Source organism: Jaculus jaculus, chromosome 1 (genome assembly GCF_020740685.1).
Source record: "Jaculus jaculus isolate mJacJac1 chromosome 1, mJacJac1.mat.Y.cur, whole genome shotgun sequence".
Lineage (NCBI taxonomy): Eukaryota > Metazoa > Chordata > Mammalia > Rodentia > Dipodidae > Jaculus > Jaculus jaculus.
Genome location: NC_059102.1, coordinates 125429969 through 125447910, shown reverse-complemented (window position 1 = coordinate 125447910; position 17942 = coordinate 125429969). Strand labels below are relative to the sequence as shown.

Sequence of the window (17942 nt, the reverse complement as noted above, 5' to 3'; positions counted from 1 at the left end):
CAATACATAAAAATTTATACATGCTTTGAACACAATCTTTTTAAAAAACGACAATCTAAACAAAATATGACCAGCCCTTAAGTTTTCTGAGTTTAATATCAGCCTGACATTGTTCGTAACCACGCTGCACTGAGACTTGTACCAGCCATGAGTTTGAGGCCACAGAGAGAATTCCAGGTCAGCCTGGGCTAGAATGAGACCCTACTTTGAAAAACCAAATATATATATTTATTTTTTAAAAACCAGATTTATGCTTATAGGCAGACATTCAATTATACCAATAGTCGGGTGTGGTACTGCATGACTTTAATCCAAGCACTTGGTAGGCAGAGGTAGTAGAATCACCATGAATTTAAGGCCACCCTGAGGCCTGGGCTAAAGTAAGACTCTACCTCGAAAAAACAAAAACAAACAAACAACAAAAAAAACCTAAAAATATGGGCATATCATATTTTAAAACATTAAGACAATTTTTTTTTTGTTTGTTTTGCAAGGTAGGATCTCACTTTGGCTCAGGCTGACCTGAAATTCACTCTGTAGTCTCAGGGTGGCCTCAAACTCTCGGCAATCCTCCTACCTCTGCCTCCCGAGTGCTGGGATTAAAGGCGTGCACCACCACGCCCAGCACATTAAGACAATTCTGTTAACCATTATAGTCCCAGAGTATGACTGAGTACAATAAGAACCTACTTGAGAAATGTAATCAGTATAATGCATGATTGATTATTCAACATCGTTCCCAGGGAAGAGTCCAGTCACTCGACTGCAGACCCCTTCGTAACAGCCGCCGTCATTCTTCTTCTTGATTACATGAATGATGGCGCTCTCCATAAACGACAGCTCCTTGTCTCTGTCTTTTGTATAATCATGTATTGCAACAACTATCTCCATATCGTTGTTGGGATCCCCACCTGCACAGAGATCATTCTACTGGACTACTGTTGCTTCCTCATCCGCACAGTCCATCGGTGGTGGGGGTGGAAACAGACAGTCATCACACGGGGCGTGCCATCTGGCGGTGGAGGTGGCAGTGGAGTTGGGCTAGCAGCAACTGGCAGTGGGCACAGCCATGGCAATGCCAATACTACTGCTTCCACTGTTTTCTCAACTTCCACTTCCTCCACTGCGTCCACTGTGTGTCCTTGGTCTCTGATTTAAAGAAGCTGTCCTTGCCGGGTGTGGTGGCGCATGCCTTTAATCCCAGCACTCAGGAGGCAGAGGTAGGAGGATCGCCGTGAGTTCAAGGCCACCCTGAGACTACATAGTGAGTTCCAGGTCAGTCTGAGCTAGAGTGAGACCCTACCTTGAAAAACCAATAAATAAATAATAACAATAAATAAAAACAAAGAAGCTGTTCTGCCTGGACTATGCTGACTTCCAGGCCTTGCAGGGCTAATCATGTAGTTATTAGGAACTGTTGGGGGTTTAACAGGTTCTAGGGTTTTATAAGGAGTATTCTGCCCCAAAGTCCCTCAGCCTGACATGGGAGGACTTGGTGGTTTCTAAGTAGGAGGATTTGTTCTAGACAGTGTGCCAGTTCTTGCAGGCTGGCTATTTTCATGCTTAACTCCATGGCCCACATCATCCAGAACTGTGTAGTTGATAGGTTTCCGAATATACCTTACACGGCATTCCATATCCATGGTCGGTGAGATATGATTGACAGAATACTCCATTATACGAAACTGAGAGGCTTGGATGTCCAGCAACTGGAGTGCATTGTTAGTCAATGCATTTATTTGGTAAGAAACACCATCTAGAGATTGGGTTGCATGAGCTCTGGTCTCTTCTAATGTTTTTCTCTTGCCTGCAGCCTGGGTGCAGTTGTTTTCACAGTAGTCCACTGTTCTGGTAACACTCTGTCAGTGCCCTCTTGCCTGACAGATCGCCTCTTCTAGTAACATCTGCAGCTCGGCCAGTTTCCACCCCTCCGCTCACTTCCTCTCACCTGAAAGACTGAGGAGGCAGCAAGCTCTGCCAAGGCTCCAAGTACCTCACAGCCCAGACACCCAGACCCTAGACTGCTGCACACACCCATTTCTTTATTTTTTAAGGTGTGCACCACCTGTGCTTGTTTTTTTTTTAAATATTTTTTGCTTATTTTTTTAAAAATTATTTATTTATTTATTTGAGAGCAACAGACACAGAGAGAAAGACAGATAGAGGGAGAGAGAGAATGGGCGCGCCAGGGCTTCCAGCCTCTGCAAACGAACTCCAGACGTGTGCGCCCCCTTGTGCATCTGGCTAACATGGGACCTGGGGAACCGAGCCTCGAACCGGGGTCCTTAGGCTTCACAGGCAAGCGCTTAACCGCTAAGCCATCTCTCCAGCCCTTTTTTGCTTATTTTTATTTATTTATTTATTTGAGAACAACAGACAGGGAAAGAGGTAGAGAGAGAGAGAATGCCACTACAAACGAAATCTAGATGCATGCACCACCTTGTGCATCTGGCTTATGTGGGTACTGGAGAAATGAGCCTCAAACCTCAAACTGGGGTCCTTAGGCTTCACAGGCAAATGCTTAACTGCTAAACCATCTGTCTAGCCCTTCTTTTTTTAAAAAAAAAAATATATTTATTTGAGAGAGAGAAAGAGAAAGAGAGATGGGCGTACCAGGCCTCCAGCCACTGCAAATGAACTCCAGGTGCATGCACTCCCTTGTGTACTGGGGAATTGAACCTGAGTCCTTTAGCTTTGCCCCAATTGTTAGGTTTTTCAGGGAAGTGCCTTCACCAGTGAGCTATCTCTCCCTGCAAACATAATCAAAAATCCCTAAGGGGGTGTGGTGGCACAGGTCTTTAATCTCAGCACTTGGGAGATAGAGGATAGCCTTGAGTTCAAGGCCACCCTAAAACTACATAGTGAATTCCAGGTCAGCCTGGGCTAGAGCAAGACCCTACCTTGAAAAACAAACAAACAAAAAAAATCCCTGAGGTTGCAGGACATGATGGTGCACACCTTTATCCTAGCACTCAGAAGGCAGAGGTAGAAGGAACGCTTTGAATTTGAGATCAGCCTGAGAGTACACAATGACTTCCAGGTCAGTCTGGGCTAGAGTGAGACCCTACCTGGAAACTGGCCCCACAAATATCCCCGAGGCTATGAGGAACATACATATATTCACATTCAACCCCCCACAGGAACTGTTTGGGGTTTGTGCCAAACTGACCTGGTTCAAGTACCAGTTGGCCACACTGGTCAGTTGTGTGACCCAGAAATAACATCACCTGTAAGTGTCAGCATCCTTATGTACGCAGTGGAGTGATACCAGTGCCTCATCCCCAAATGGCTGGGTGATGATTGAGATAATGTTCATAAAGAGCTGAGTGTAAGGCTTGGCCATTTATTTGCTCTCAATACATTGTAATTACCACAATTACTATGTTCCTATTATCCCTGATTTTCCCCCTCCCTACTCCCTGCTTTTAATAAGTACTTTACTCAAGCTGGGCGTGGTGGTGCACACCTTCAATCCCAGCACTGGGGAGGCAGAGGTAGGAGGATCACCGTGAGTTCGAGGCCACCCTGAGGCTTAATTCCAGGTCAGCCTAGACTAGAGTGAAACCCTACCTCAAAAAAAAAAAAAAAAAAATAGTACTTTACTCAATGAAGCTGGCCCCAGATCATGCCCTAACATATGGCTCAACTGCCTTGAAACCCTTGCTGGCTCCAGGTTTTGACCCTGACCCTCAAAACCCTCCCTGGCAGAGGCCCTTTCCCACAACAGGGCTTTATGGGACCCCAAGTTCACTAAAAGCTGCCTGCTGGGCATGGAGGTGCCCAGGACTTGAGAGACTGAGGCAGGAGGATCGCTATGAGCTGGTCAGCCTGGGCTACTTGGCACCAGATCAGCCAGGACTGAATAGATATACCCTATCTCAAACAGGCAAACTGAATCAATAGGTGGGTACCAACTGGAGGGATTCCTTCAGGCTAAGCTGACCAGGGCACGGTGGGGTACAATGGAAAGGTGGAGACAGCAGAGTTTGCTGGGCCACAGTCTATAGGAGGTATGCTGAAAAGACCTCTGTATCACACAGAATTTCTCTGGAGAGATTGCTTAGTGGTTAAGCACTTGCCTATGAAGCCTAGGGACCCAGGTTCGATGCTCGATTCCCCAGTACCCACGTAAACCCACGTAAGTTGGCCCATGCATCTGGAGTTCATTTGCAGTGCCTGGAGGCCCTGATGTGCCCATTCTCTCTCTCTGCCTCTTTCTCTCTCCGTCTGTTGCTCTCAAATAAATAAAAATAAGAATTCCTTTAAGACAGCAAGGGGAAATACTTGCTGACTACAGTTCAAAACGATCTGGCTCGGATTGTGAAGGATGACAGGTGGAGAGGCCAGGGTGGGGTGGCTGGACTCAGGATCCACCCACCATGTGCTGGGAAGGAGGGGACAAGTGGAGGGGATACCGAGGAGGTGGAAAAGGCAGCTTTGCTGTGGCTGCTCACTGAGCAGAACGCAGGAAGGGTCAGGAGGCTCCCGGAGACTGGAAGAAGCTGGGGAGGGAGTGGCTGGCAGGGTCATGGGGTGAAGAGTGGGCATGGGGCCTGCGTAAAAACAGCAGGTCTCCCTCAGACGGACTCAAATTAGGACGAACCATGAGAATCCTCTATACATCGTGAGACAGCCTTGTAACTGTGCGACATTGGGTAAGCCACCTCCCCGTTTTGAGTGTCTCTCACAGTCTTCTGTGAAATGGGCTAGTGGTCCCTGCTTCACAGGGTCGGTTCAAGACTCATCAGGAAAGCCTAGCACTTCTTGAGTGCTAGGTCCATGTTAGTTCTTACTGCGATGACCGACCGGGGACTGACCAGCTCTGGCGCCGCTGGGCTCGGGGTGGATGGATGGAGGATCTCGCTCATCCTGGCCTCCTGGAGAAACGCAGGATTCAGGGCTCACAAGGCCCCAGCTCGGCACGCTCGCCGCCTCCGGTGTCGCCGCGCCCCCTGGCGGCCGTCGGTTGCCATGTCAACGGCGGGTGGCTGCAGGGGGCCGACGGAGGGGGGTGGTGGCGGGGGCCGGGCTCACTTGCCAGGGCCCGAAGGCCGCTCCCTTGGAACCTGCTGCCTTCGCCTCGGAAGGAGCATTCGTTCCCAGCCCAGGAGGACGGAGATCTCGGTGACAGCTGACACTAGGGGGTAAACTGAGGCACGCGGCGGGGCAGCGTCGGCCAGGTGTCGAGCGCGGCCCCACCTCCGAAGGCAGAGGAGGGGCTGCGGGCGGTGACGCGCCGAGGGCGGCCGCCGGACTGCGAGCGGGCGGGAGGCGGGAGGCGGCGGCGGCAGGTGCGGCCGCGGAGGGGGGGGAGGAGGAGGGAGGAGGCGGGCGGAGGGGGAGGGGAGGCCGGGCACCTCCCCCTTTATAACGCGCCCCCTCCCGGGCTCTCGGGCCGCCTCCTCGTCGGCTCTTCCAGTCTCGCCCCCTCGCCGGGCCGACCCGGGTCCGGGCTCGGGCCAGGGAGTCCCCAGGCCGTGGCTTTGGGGGTCGCCCCCCTCCCTCCGTCCCTCCCCCCAGCCTCCTCCCCGCGCAGCCCGGCGGAGGCGGCGCCGTCGGAGGAGGAGGAGGAGGAGGAGGAGCAGGGCACTGCGGCTGGCCCCGGATCGGGCGCCAGAGCGGCAGCAGCTACGGCAGCAGCGCGGCCCGGGCCGATGCAGCGGGACGTACCGACCCGAGCTCCAGCCCCAGCGCCCCGGCTTCCCGCGCCCCCAATCGGGGCCACCAACAGCAGTGGCGGCGGAGGCGGAGGCGGGGGCAGTGGCTGCGGCGGAGGCTCCTCTGCAGCTCCGGCTCCCCCTGGCCTCCCGGGAACTACAAGTCCCAGGGGGCCTGGCGGCGGGCGGCGACCGGAAGAGGCGGGATCGGCGCCTCGAGGCCGGAAGTGGCCGTGGAGGCGGAAGTGGCGGGGCCGCGGAGGGGCCTGGAGTGTGGCGGGACCTGGAGCGGCATCAGCAGCGGCTGCAGCAGCATCGGTGGCTGGAGGTGGCGGCGGCGGCGGCGGCAGTGGCGGCGGCGGCGGTGCGCTGGAAGCGGCCATGGCAAAGCAGTACGACTCAGTGGAATGTCCCTTTTGTGATGAGGTCACCAAGTATGAGAAACTTGCCAAGATCGGCCAAGGCACCTTCGGGTAAGGTTGGGCCCGGCAGCTCCCGGGGCCTGCATTTGCCAGGGTTGACGCCGGGAAGCTCAAGGACGGGCCCGAGGTGGTCGGGAAGCTTCCAGTCCTCGAGGTTGTTCCCTGGCGTCTCGAGGCCGCGCGCTGATGGGCCCCGTGCAGTCGGAGCTGCGTGGCTTGAAGGAGCCTGAGGCCTGGGATGCGGGCCGGGGAGGGTTTGCATCGGGGCGCCCCAGAGGCGAGCGGGGTCTCTCCGAGAGACTCCTGGGTGAGAGAAAGGGGCCGGGGGACGGACTCAGACGCTAGGAGAGAGACTGGAAACAGCCGGGGTGGAGTCGCTGCTTGCCAGGCTCCGGGGCCCAGCCCCGCCGGGTGTCTTGTCCCCTGCTCTTCCTTCTTTTGTAGCGGGTAGTCAGGCCCTAAGGAAATGGCTGATGAGTTCTCTTGGGTCTCCTTCCTCTCGACCTGCAGGGAAGTGTTCAAGGCCAGGCACCGCCAGACGGGCCAGAAGGTAGCTTTGAAGAAAGTGTTGATGGAGAATGAAAAGGAGGGGGTAAGTACGGTCCTGGGACACTGGGCTGGGTTTCCACAGTTACTTCGGGGACTTCCGCGTTGAGATTTCCGTTTATACCCAGCACTTTGAGTTTACTTATTTATTTTTTGTGATGCAGGGAACTTAGCTTTCTGCCTAAATTTTAATAATTCAAATGGTCTGAAGCGCTTGATATATAATTTTTCAGCAAAATATAACCCTGAAAAGTTGGGGCCAAGAAGGGAGCTCACGGGCTGGAGAGATGGCTTAGCGGTTAAGCGCTTGCCTGTGAAGCCTAAGGACTCTGGTTCAAGGCTCGATTCTCCAATATCCAAGTAAGCCAGATGCACAAGATGGTTCATGCATCTGGAGTTCGTTTGCAGTGGCTGGAGGCCCTGGTGTGCCCATTCATATTCTCTCTCTCCCTCCCTCTCCCTCTTTCCCTCTGTCACTCTCAAATAAATAAAAAAGAAAAAGAAGGGAACTCACACTTGTATTAAGGTGAAAGTTGATTCTAGAAATTGGTTTTTCAAAATAGGGTCTCACTCTAGCCCGGGGTGACCTGGAAATCACTTGTGTAGCCTCAGACTGGCTTCAAAATTCACAGCAATCCCCCTACCTCAGCCTTCCAAATGCTGGGATTAAAGGAGTGTATCACCATGGCTGGCTAGAAGTTAGGCTTTTAAACACCTTTGACTTGTTGCTTAATTTTGTTCAACATGGAAGGACAATACATCCACTTAAACTTAAAAGGTGACCAAGCTCAGCAGAGCTCCTTTCCCCATCTTTGCTTCTGTCCAGCTTCCTAGAGACTGCCTTCACAAGGGAAGGTCTTCATATTACCAACAGATGTACAGTTAAAATTTTGAAGGCTGGCTGGGCATGGTGGTGCAGGCCTTTAATCCCAGCACTTGGGAGGCAGAGTTTGTAAAAGGAGCACTGTGAGTTCAAGGCCACCCTAGGACTACATAGTGAATTCCAGGTCAGCCTGAGCTAGAGTGAGACCCTACCTTGGAAGAAAAAAAAAAAAAAGGTGAGCCTGGACTCTATAGTGAGTCCACAGAAAGAAAACCTTAGTGTCTCACCAAAAACAAAAAATCCCCAAACCTAAAAAGTGGTAAGTACAGAGGGTATGTGCATAGGTGTGTGCATAGTATTACTATTCCTTTTTTTGTTCTTTGTTGGGTTCCCCATCCCCCGCTTCCCCCAAGGTGGGGTATCACTCTAGCCCAGGCTGACCTGGACCTGGAGTGCTGGGATTAAAGGCGTGCACCACCATGCCTGGCATTTTTCTTTTCTTTTTTTTTTTTTTTTAAGCTTTAAGCCATCACTAAGGAGGCAGAGGTAGGAGGATCGCTATGAGTTCAAGGCTACCCTGAGACTATAGAGTGAATCCCAGGTCAGCCTGGGCTAGAGTGAGACCCTACCTTGGAAAACCAAAAAAAAAAAAAAAAAAAATTATTGATTTATTTATTTGTGAGAGAAGGAGGCAGAGAGATTGAATATGTGTGTGCCAGGGCTTCCTGCCACTGCAAATGAACTCCAGATGCCTGCGCCACTTGGTGCATCTGGCTTTACATAGGTACTAGGGACTCACATCCAGGCTATCAGGCTTTGCAATCAAGCACCTTTAACCTCTGAGCCATCTTTCCAGACCTGAATTTCTTTTCCTTTAAAAAAAACAAACAAACTTATTTGACAGAGTGAGAAAGAGGCAGATAGAGAGAATGGGCACGCTAGGGTCTCCAGCCACTACAAATGAATTACAGATGCATGCACTCTCCTTGTGCATCTGGCTTATGTGGGTCCTGGTTAATTGAACCGGAATCCCTAGGTCTCACAGGCAAACACGTCAACCGCTAACCCATCTCTCCAGCCCCTCCTTTTTTCTTTTTTGAGGCAATCCCAACAGACTGGTTTTTTTGTTTTGTATTATTTTTATGAGGGAGGTAATTGACAAGCCAAGGCCTCCAACCACTGTAATCAAACTCCAGACATGTGCGCCACCTGTGTGCATGTGTGACCTTGAGCATGCATCTTGTGCATTTGGCTCACGTGGGATATGGGGAGCCAAACATGGGTCTTTAGGCTTCATAAGCAAGTGCCTTAGCTACTAAGCCATCTCTCCAGCCCCCTGAAGTACTGTCTCACTTTGGCCCAGGTTGACCTGGAATTCACTGTGAAGTTTCAGGCGAGCCTGAAACTACTGGCAGTCCTCCTACTTTTGCCTCCTCTGTCTCTTTTGAGACAAGGTCTTACTATGTAGCCAGTGCCAGCCTTGAAAGTTGTGTCAGGGCTCCTGCCTTTTGACTCCTGAGTGCTAGGATTGCAGGTGTGCACCACCACATCAAGAGCGTAGGCCTCCGCCTGGGCTGTTGACCCTTAGTGTAGACGCCTAGCCTGGCCCAGGTTCTTGGTCTGTAGCTCTCCCACTTTTGACCATTCCTCTCTTTCTCTACCCAGTTCCCCATCACAGCTCTGCGGGAAATCAAGATCCTACAGCTACTAAAGCACGAGAATGTGGTCAACTTGATTGAGATCTGTCGAACCAAAGGTATTGTCATTTGGAACTTGACAGTGAGGTTTGGCCCCAAGGGCTTTGCAACCCTAAGCTAGACACATAAGTTTCCTCTTCTTGACTACACAGCACACTGCTTCCCCTGGTCTTTTCACTGGAGTTAGTGCTTCCCCAGGGCATGTGTTGGCTGGGCTGGAGGCATAGAAGCTGGCTGTGGGAAAGTGAGGTGAATGTTTCTAATATATATATTTTTTCTTTTTGTCCATTCTGTGTCAGCTTCGCCCTATAACCGCTGCAAGGGCAGCATATATTTGGTGTTCGATTTCTGTGAGCATGACCTTGCTGGGCTGCTGAGCAACGTCTTAGTCAAGTTCACGCTGTCTGAGATCAAGAGGGTGATGCAGATGCTGCTCAACGGCCTGTACTACATCCACAGGAACAAGGTGGGGCCGGAGCTGCCGGGAGGCACCAGGTTGGGGGCTTGCCTTCCACGGTTGTGTGGAACCTGGCCAGGCCCACACTCATGTCCTCCCTGCAGATCCTGCACAGGGACATGAAAGCTGCCAATGTACTTATCACCCGGGATGGCGTCCTGAAGCTGGCAGACTTTGGGCTGGCCCGTGCCTTCAGCCTGGCCAAGAACAGTCAGCCCAACCGCTATACTAACCGTGTGGTGACACTGTGGTACCGGCCCCCAGAACTGTTGCTAGGTAAGGGCTCCAGCTGGCAGAAACAGGGTCAGGTACCAGGGCTTCAAACCTCAGTCTCAAGGGGCCCTCTTGGTATTCTCTTCTCAGGGGAGCGGGACTACGGCCCACCCATTGACCTGTGGGGTGCTGGGTGCATCATGGCGGAGATGTGGACTCGCAGCCCCATCATGCAGGGTAACACGGAGCAACACCAGCTTGCCCTCATTAGCCAGCTTTGTGGATCCATCACCCCTGAGGTGTGTAGATGAGGCAAAGTGGGCCCCTTTCTGCAGAGGTGTAGAGACCCAAGTCTGCCGCCCAGTGGGGCTGATGGAGGGAATGCAGTTCTTAAGAGTTGTGTGGCCTGCCCGTAGGTCTCAACCCAGCCGGTTTTGTGGCTTTGGTGTAAGGGGATAGAACGTTTTTTGTTTTGATGAGAGGATTGGCATGCCAGGACCTCCAGCCACTGCAGTCAAACTTCAGACATGTGCACCATCTCATGCGCATGTGCTACCTTGTGCACTTGCTTCGCCTTATGCATCTGGCTTACGTGAGACCTGGAAAGTCAAATATGAGTCTTTAGACTTCACAGGCCTTAACCGCTAATCCATCTCTGCAGCCCTGATAGATCTAAGATTTTTTAAAATTTTATTTAATTATTTATTTGAGAGAGAGAGAATGGGCACACCAGGGCATCTAGCCACTGTAAACAAACTCCTGATGCATGTGCCCCTTGTGCACCTGGCTTACTTGGGTCCTGGATAATCGAACCCAGGTCCTTTGGCTTTGCAGGCAAACACCTTAACCGCTAAGCCACCTCTCCAGCCCCCAGAAGATGTAATTTTGTTCAGAAGTTTCACCCCATGGTTATTGGGGCCTGAGGTGATACTGAATATCATGACAGAGGTTATATGGGAGAACAGATGTAGTCATGGCAGTCAAGAATCAAAAAAAAGAGGGATCTGCTATATTGGACTACTCCTCAAGGACTGGGAATGTTGCTCAAACCTTAATGCTGGCTGAGCTGAAAAGTGTTGGGCTTTCTAATGAAACAGGAATGTACCAGGGCTAGGATAAACCTATGTCAGTGGTGGCCACTGCTTTTACTTTGGAGGGATCCAGTTTTTTGTTTTTTTTTTTTAAATTATTTATTTATTTGAGAGCGACAGACACAGAGAGAAAGACAGATAGAGGGAGAGAGAGAGAATGGGCGCGCCAGGACTTCGAGCCTCTGCAAACGAACTCCAGACACATGCGCCCCCTTGTGCATCTGGCTAACGTGGGACCTGGGGAACCGAGCCTTGAACCGGGGTCCTTAGGCTTCACAGGCAAGCGCTTAACCGCTAAGCCATCTCTCCAGCCCCAGTTTTTTATTTTATTTATTTGAGAGTGACAGACAGAGAAAGAGAGAATGGGTGTGCCAGGGCCTCCAACCACTGCAAACAAACTCCAGATGCATGCACCACCTTGTGCATCTGGCCTATGTAGGTCCTGGGAAATTGAACTGAGGTCCTTAGGCTTCACAGGCAAGTGCTGAACTGCTAAGCCATCTTTCCAGCCCGGGATCTGGTTTTGAAGTGAAGGTGGTAGGGGAGCACCTGGGGAAATCATCTTAGCCCCTTCAGATGCTAGATAAGCACACCTTGTCCCCAACTCCTTCCTCACTGTATGCCTCCCAGGTGTGGCCAAATGTGGACAAGTACGAGCTGTTTGAGAAGCTGGACCTGGTCAAGGGCCAGAAGCGGAAGGTGAAGGACAGGCTGAAGGCCTACGTGCGTGACCCCTACGCCCTGGACCTTATTGACAAGCTACTGGTTCTGGATCCCTCGCAGCGCATTGACAGTGACGACGCTCTCAACCATGACTTCTTCTGGTCAGACCCCATGCCCTCAGACCTCAAGGGCATGCTGTCTACTCACTTGACATCCATGTTTGAGTATCTGGCGCCACCTCGCCGGAAGGGCAGTCAGATCACGCAGCAGTCTACCAACCAGAGTCGAAATCCTGCCACCACCAACCAGACGGAATTCGAGCGTGTCTTCTGAGGCCAGTGCCAGCCCTCTTGCTTAGGGCTGGTATGAATTGTTTCTGCTGTGAGACTGCACTGTGGGCTTGGTGGCTCATTGTACTCCCTACCCTGGGCACAGTCAGCTGCGTGCGCTGGGCTGCAGTGGCGTGTCGGCCAGACGCAAGGACAGGAGAGCACCAGGGCCGTCTTGCCCCTCCTCCGTGGGTCTCTCTCTGGTGCTGCCTGAAGGGTCTCTACTTAATATGGACAGGAAGAGGGTAGAAGAGCCTCAGCACCGGTGACACCCCTAAATGCTCCCAGCACAATGGGAGAGAGCACAGGTTCCTTGTCACCCCCAGCACTCCCCTCAGAGTGAGAAATTTGGGGAACTGAAGCGCCTCAGAAACAGGCTGCTCTTGGCCTAGGCCTCAGGAGGTACATGGGGCCAATGAGAACTCTTGGTTTCTTCAAGAGGTTAATTTTATCGTGTTTTCTTTTGTTCAGAGACATTCCTGGATTCCATTTAATCAGAATTAAACGTCGATTTTTTTCCAGTAAGTGACTGTTTTCTGAATTGGGACCCTCAGCCCTTTTCCCACAGTGAAGAGCTAGGATTTGGTTGGTTAAATCCCTATGTTCACCCTTATTTGTCCTGTATACAATTCTAATAGCATTTTATCTTTTTTTCTCTTTCCTGTGTACCTTCCAAAACTTGCGGTCGTGCTCCTGAGGACATATTTTGAGGCAGGGTCTCTAGCTCAGGGTGACCTGGAACTCAGCTGTAGCACCAGGCTGACCTTGAACTCAATGGTGATCATTCTACCACAGCCTCCTGAGTGCTGAGATTAAAAGCATGTGCCACCATGCCTGGCTTTAAAACTATTTATGAGAAAGAAAATAGGCATGTCAGGGCCATTTGCTGCTGCAAATGAAGTCCAGAAGCACGTGTCACTTTGTGCATCTAGCTTTACGTGGGTGCTGGGGAATCAAACTCGGACTGATACTTGGCATGCAAGCACCTTTAGCCACTGAGCCATCTCCCCCAAATTTTCTTTTTTTGGTTTTTAGAGGTAGGGTCTCATTCTAGCCCAGGCTGACCTGGAACTCACTCTGTAGTTTTAGGGTGACCTCATGATAATTTTCCTACACTCCTGCCTCCTAAATGCTGGTAGGTGTGTGCCACCATGCCCAGCTAAAAACCATAATTGTATATGTATTATTTATTTGGGAGAGAGAATGGGAGTGCCAGGGCCTCTGGCCACTACAAGTGAACTCCAGATACGTGCACCACCTTGTACATCTGGATTTTACATGGGTACTGGGGAATCAAACTTTATTTTGGAGAGAGACGGAGAGAGAGAATTACACCAGATACATGCACACCCTTGTATGCATGTGTGACATTGTGTGCTTGCATCACTGTGTGTCTGGCTTACATGGGACCTGTCGAGTCACACATGAGTCTTCACGGGCAAGCACTTTAACCACTAAGCCATCTCTCTTGCCTACCCCCCCTCCCAGTTTTTTTTGTTATTTTGAGGTAGGGTCTCACTGTAGCCTAGGCTGAGCTGGAATTCACTATGTAGTCTCAGGGTGGCCTCAAATTTATGGCAGTCCTACCTCTGCCTCCCAAGTGCTGGGATTAAAGGTGTGTATCACCATGTCCAGCTTTTTTTTTTTTTTAGTATACATATATAATGTGCTTTGAGTTGAGGTTTTCATAGTGGCATATGCTTTTTAATCCCAACACTCAGGGGGCTGAGGTAAGAGGAGCTCTGAGCTCAAGGCCAGCGTGGGACTACAGAATGAGTTCCATTTTTTTTTCCCCCAAGAAGGTAAAAGAGAATGGGTGCACTAAGGCCTCCTGCCACTGTACAGCTACTCCAGGCACATGTGCCACTTTGTGCATCTGGTTTCATATGGGTACTGGGAAATGGAACCTGGCTCATCAGGCTTTTGCAAGCAAGTGCCTTTAACAGCTCAGCCATCTTCCAAGCTTCCTGGTCTTTTTTTGAGCTAGTTTCTCTTTACTACTGCCCAAGCTTGTAGGCTCCCTTGATTCTTGAGTATCTGCTTCCCTGCAGGAAGGTAGGGGCTGGGTAACAGGTGTGTGTAGCCACACCCAGCTGCTTATGTGAAATTTGACTGGCAATCTCAGACCTTGCTTGTGTAGGAAGCATGCCCAACCACTGGGTCATCTCTCTAGTCTGGCTATTTTATTTTTATTTTTTTGGTTTTTCAAGGTAGGGTCTCACTCTAGGCCAGGCTGACCTGGAATTCACTGTGTAGTCTCAATGGGCCTTGAACTCACAGCGATCCTCCTACCTCTGCCTTCTGAGTGCTGTGATTAAAGGCATGTGCCACCACACCAGGCTATCTTTTTAATAAAATATTTTAGGGATTGGAGCATGGTGACATACTCCTTTAATCCAAGTATTTGGGAGGCAGAAGTAGAAGGATTGTTGTGAAATTGAGGTCACCCAAAGACTACATAGTGAATTCCAGGTCAGTTTAGGCTAGAGCTAGACCCTACCTTGAAAAACAAATTAGTGCTGAAGAGATGTCTTGGTGATTAAGGCGCTTGCCTGCGAAGCCTAAAGTCCTAGGTTCAGCTACCCAGAACTCATGTGAGCCAGATTCACAGGGTAGCCCATGTGTTTGGAGTTTGCAGTGGCTAGAGGCCCTCATGTGCCCATTAAACAACAACAAAAATTTTCTTTTCAAGGTACGGACTTGCTGTAGCCCCAGGCTGACCTGGAATTGACTCTAGTCTCAGGGTGTCCTGGAACTCAGGGCAGTCTTCTTACCTCTGCCTTCCAAGTGCTAGAATTAAAGGAGTGTGTTACCACATCCAGCTCAAAAATATTTTATATGTATTTAGGGCTGGAGAGAGGGCTTAGTGGTTAAGGCACTTGCCTGTGAAGCCTAAGGACTCATGTTCGACTCTACAGGTCCCACGAAAGCCAGATACACAGTGACGCAAGCATGCAATGTCGCACATGCACACCCCCGGGGCGCACATGTCTGGAGTTCGATTGCAGTGGCTGGAGGCCCTGATGCACCAATCTTACCCCCCCCCCCCGCCAAAAAAAAAAAGGCCGGCCGTGGTGGCACACACCTTTAACCCCAGCACTTGGGAGGCAGAGGTAGGAGGATTGCAATGAGTTCAAGGCCACGCTGAGATTGCATAGTTAATTCCAGGTTAGCCTGGATCAGAGTAAGACTACCTTAGCACCCCCAAAAAAATATATAAATAAAAATTAAAAAATGGATCTGTAAGGCCAGGTGTGTGGCTCATGCCTTTAATCCCAGCACTTGGGAGACATAGGTAGGAGGATTGCTACGAGTTCAAACCCACTCAGAGACTGTATAGTGGATTACAGGTCATCCTGGGTTAGAGTGAGACCCTACCTCAGGGAAAAAAAAAAAATACTTAAGTTTTCTCTGGAAGATTAAAGTCTCTCTGGCCCAGGGCTGGAGACTGCATCCAGGGCCTTTCTCCACATGCTGGGCAAGTTCTCTGCTACTGAGTCAAACCCCACTCCCAGGGTGTATTCTTTGACCCAATAATACTTCTGAGAGGAAACTTCATGCTGGGCATGGTGGTACAGTACCTGTAGTCCCAGCACTCAGAAGGTTGCCAGCCTGGTCTACAGAGTGAGTTCCAGGTCAGCCTGTGCTAGAAAGAGAGAGGAACTTCTTATAGGCAATTATACAACAATACTCTACTATCTCATTTGATCTCACCAGCAGCTGAATGCCTGGCTTCCATTCATTCCCTGAATGTGTAACATGGTTGACAGCACAGCAGAGCCTTCCCTGTCTCTATGTAATTCACATTCTAGTTGGTCCAAACTAGTCTGATGGACTAGATTCTATAAAACAGCAGCCCATGGGCTGGAGAGATGGCTTAATGGTTAAGGCACTTTCCTGTGAAACTTAAGGACCCAGGTTCGATTCTTCAGATTCTACATAAGCCAGACCCTGGCATGTCCACTCTCTCCCTTTCTCTCTCTTTCCCTCTCTCTAATAAATAAATTTTAAAAATTAGCTGGGTGTAGTGGCACATGGCTTTAATCCCAGCACTTGGGAGGCAGAGGTGGGAGGATCACCATGAGTTTAAGACCATCTTGAAACTACATATTGAATCCCAGGTCAGCCTAGGATAAATTTTAAAATGTTTTTTTAAAAGTTGAAGGAGAGCCAGGTGTGGTGGCATATGCCTTTAATCCAAGCACTCAGGAGGCAGAGGTAGGAGGATTGCTGTGAGTTCAAGGCCACCCTGAGACTACATAGTGAATTCCAGGTCAGCCTGGGCCAAAGTGAGACCCTAGCTCGAAAAACTAAAAACACACACACAGCAAAAAAAAAAAGGTGAAGGAAAGCCGGGCGTGGTGGCACACGCCTTTAATCCCAGCACTTGGGAGGCAGAGGTAGGAGGATCGCTGTGAGTTCGAGGCCACCCTGAGACTACATAGTGAATTCCAGGTCAGCCTGGGCCAGAATGAAACCCAACCTCGAAACACCCATCCCCCCAAAAAAGTTGAAGTAGGGCTGGAGAGATAGCTTAGCAGTTAAGGCAAAGCCAAAGGACCCACATAAGCCAGATGCACAAGGGGGCACACACATCTGGAATTTGTTTGCAGTGGCTAGAAGCCCTGGTGGGCCTATTTTCTCTGATTCTCTCTATACCTGCCTATGTCTGTGTCTCTATCTCAAATAAATAAATAAAAATTAAAAAATACATTTTTTAAAGTTGAAGGAGAAGGAAAGAGTAGGGGAAGCTGAGGGTATCATAGTTGGCACTGGATCAAAAATCCCAAGGGAAAAGTTATGGCGGGAGGGGAGAGGGAGGTTACACAATTGCCAGACCACAGCCTTCTGAGTTTGCTGCAGTGGGTGGTTTTTCCTTCGTGTTTCTGTGTTTTCTTGTATTTAATAACTTAAGTTTTTGCTTTTTTATTTTTTATTTTTTGGTGTTTCAAGGTAGTGTCTCACTCTAGTCCAGGAATTCACTATGTAGTTTCATGGTGGCCTCAAACTCACGGTGATCTTCCCAAGTGCCAGGATTAAAGGCATGTGCCACCACTCCCAGCTGCATTTAATGTTTTGTTTTTAAATTTATTTGCAAGCAGAGAGAGAGAGAGAGAGAGAGAAGAAAGACAGAGAGAATGGGCACACCAGGGCCTGTAGCTACTGCAAACTCCATATGCATGTGCCCCTTGTGCATCTGGCTTACATGGGCCCTGGGGAATTGAACCTGAGTCCTTTGGCTTCACAGGCAAGTGCCTTAACAGCTAAGCCATCTCTCCAACCCCATTTAGTGTTTTGATTCATGCAGTAAACCATAAGGTAGGACTTAAACCCTGTAGCAGCTGGCTCAGCTCTCTCTCCTTGCTTCCTCAAGTCCAGCTCATGGAAGTGCTGGGCCTGCTTCTGGTTCAAACCCTGGCATGATGTGGGTTTCATCCATTTGTAGAGGGACAGGGACCTTGTGGGGAGTTCACCTTGTTCCTGGTATCAGCATAGTGTGGGCCTTCTTTGTCTTATACACTTGAGCAAGTCGGGTAAGTATGAAACAGAAAGGCCTTGGCCATCTCAGACCCTTTACGAACGTGTTTGTTTTGTTTTGGTTTTGGTGTTTCGAGGTAGAGTCTCACTGTAGCCATGGCTGACCTGGAGTTCACTACATAGTCTCAGGGTGGCTTCAAACTCATGGCAATCCTCCTACCTCTGCCTCCCACGTGCTAAGGCCAAAGGCGTGCGCGCCACTGCGCCTAGTTGTTCTGTTTTGTTTTTGAGGCAGGGTCTGCGTGCAGTCCAGGCTGACCTAGAACTCACCGTATCTAAGACTGGCCTCAGACTCATGGGGATCCTGCTGGCTCAGCTTTGCTAACGCTGGGATGAAAGGCCTGAGGCGCCTCCCTGCTGCATGTGCTCTTGACATTACTTTGCAGGCCAAGGACCATGTCCTGTGTCCCATGCATGTTCTTTTGACCAACTGGCTTGGCGAAACAAAGCCTGTTCCTCCAGCACACTGGGGCTCCCAAGTCAAGGGCACTTCATTCATGCTCATG

General features: G+C 50.2%; 2 protein-coding genes across 2 annotated transcripts in view; one reads left to right on the top strand and one right to left on the bottom strand.

Moving 5' to 3' along the window:
• The window catches only part of Sh2d3c (SH2 domain containing 3C), a 54558-nt gene extending 49665 nt beyond the window's left edge, over window positions 1-4893 (bottom strand). The window contains exon 1 of the mRNA XM_045155655.1: window positions 4818-4893. The gene's annotated coding sequence lies outside the window, so the exon portion shown is untranslated. The remainder of the gene's footprint in view (window positions 1-4817) is intronic.
• A 1088-nt stretch (window positions 4894-5981) lies between these two features.
• On the top strand, window positions 5982-12419 carry Cdk9 (cyclin dependent kinase 9). The gene is made up of 7 exons (XM_004671633.2): window positions 5982-6130; window positions 6590-6671; window positions 9114-9204; window positions 9445-9611; window positions 9707-9878; window positions 9966-10114; window positions 11537-12419. Exons 1-7 carry the CDS (start codon window positions 6039-6041, stop codon window positions 11900-11902), a joined length of 1119 nt encoding a protein of 372 aa, XP_004671690.1. The 5' UTR covers window positions 5982-6038; the 3' UTR covers window positions 11903-12419.
• The last annotated feature ends 5523 nt before the right edge of the window (window positions 12420-17942 follow it).

Coding starts and splice junctions, on each gene's coding strand:
- Cdk9 (XM_004671633.2), top strand. CDS start 6,039: ATGGCAAAGCAGTACGACTCAGTGGAATGTCCCTTTTGTGATGAGGTC. Junction 9,205..9,444: donor TGAGATCTGTCGAACCAAAG/GTATTGTCATTT, acceptor ATTCTGTGTCAG/CTTCGCCCTATAACCGCTGC. Junction 9,879..9,965: donor GCCCCCAGAACTGTTGCTAG/GTAAGGGCTCCA, acceptor TTCTCTTCTCAG/GGGAGCGGGACTACGGCCCA.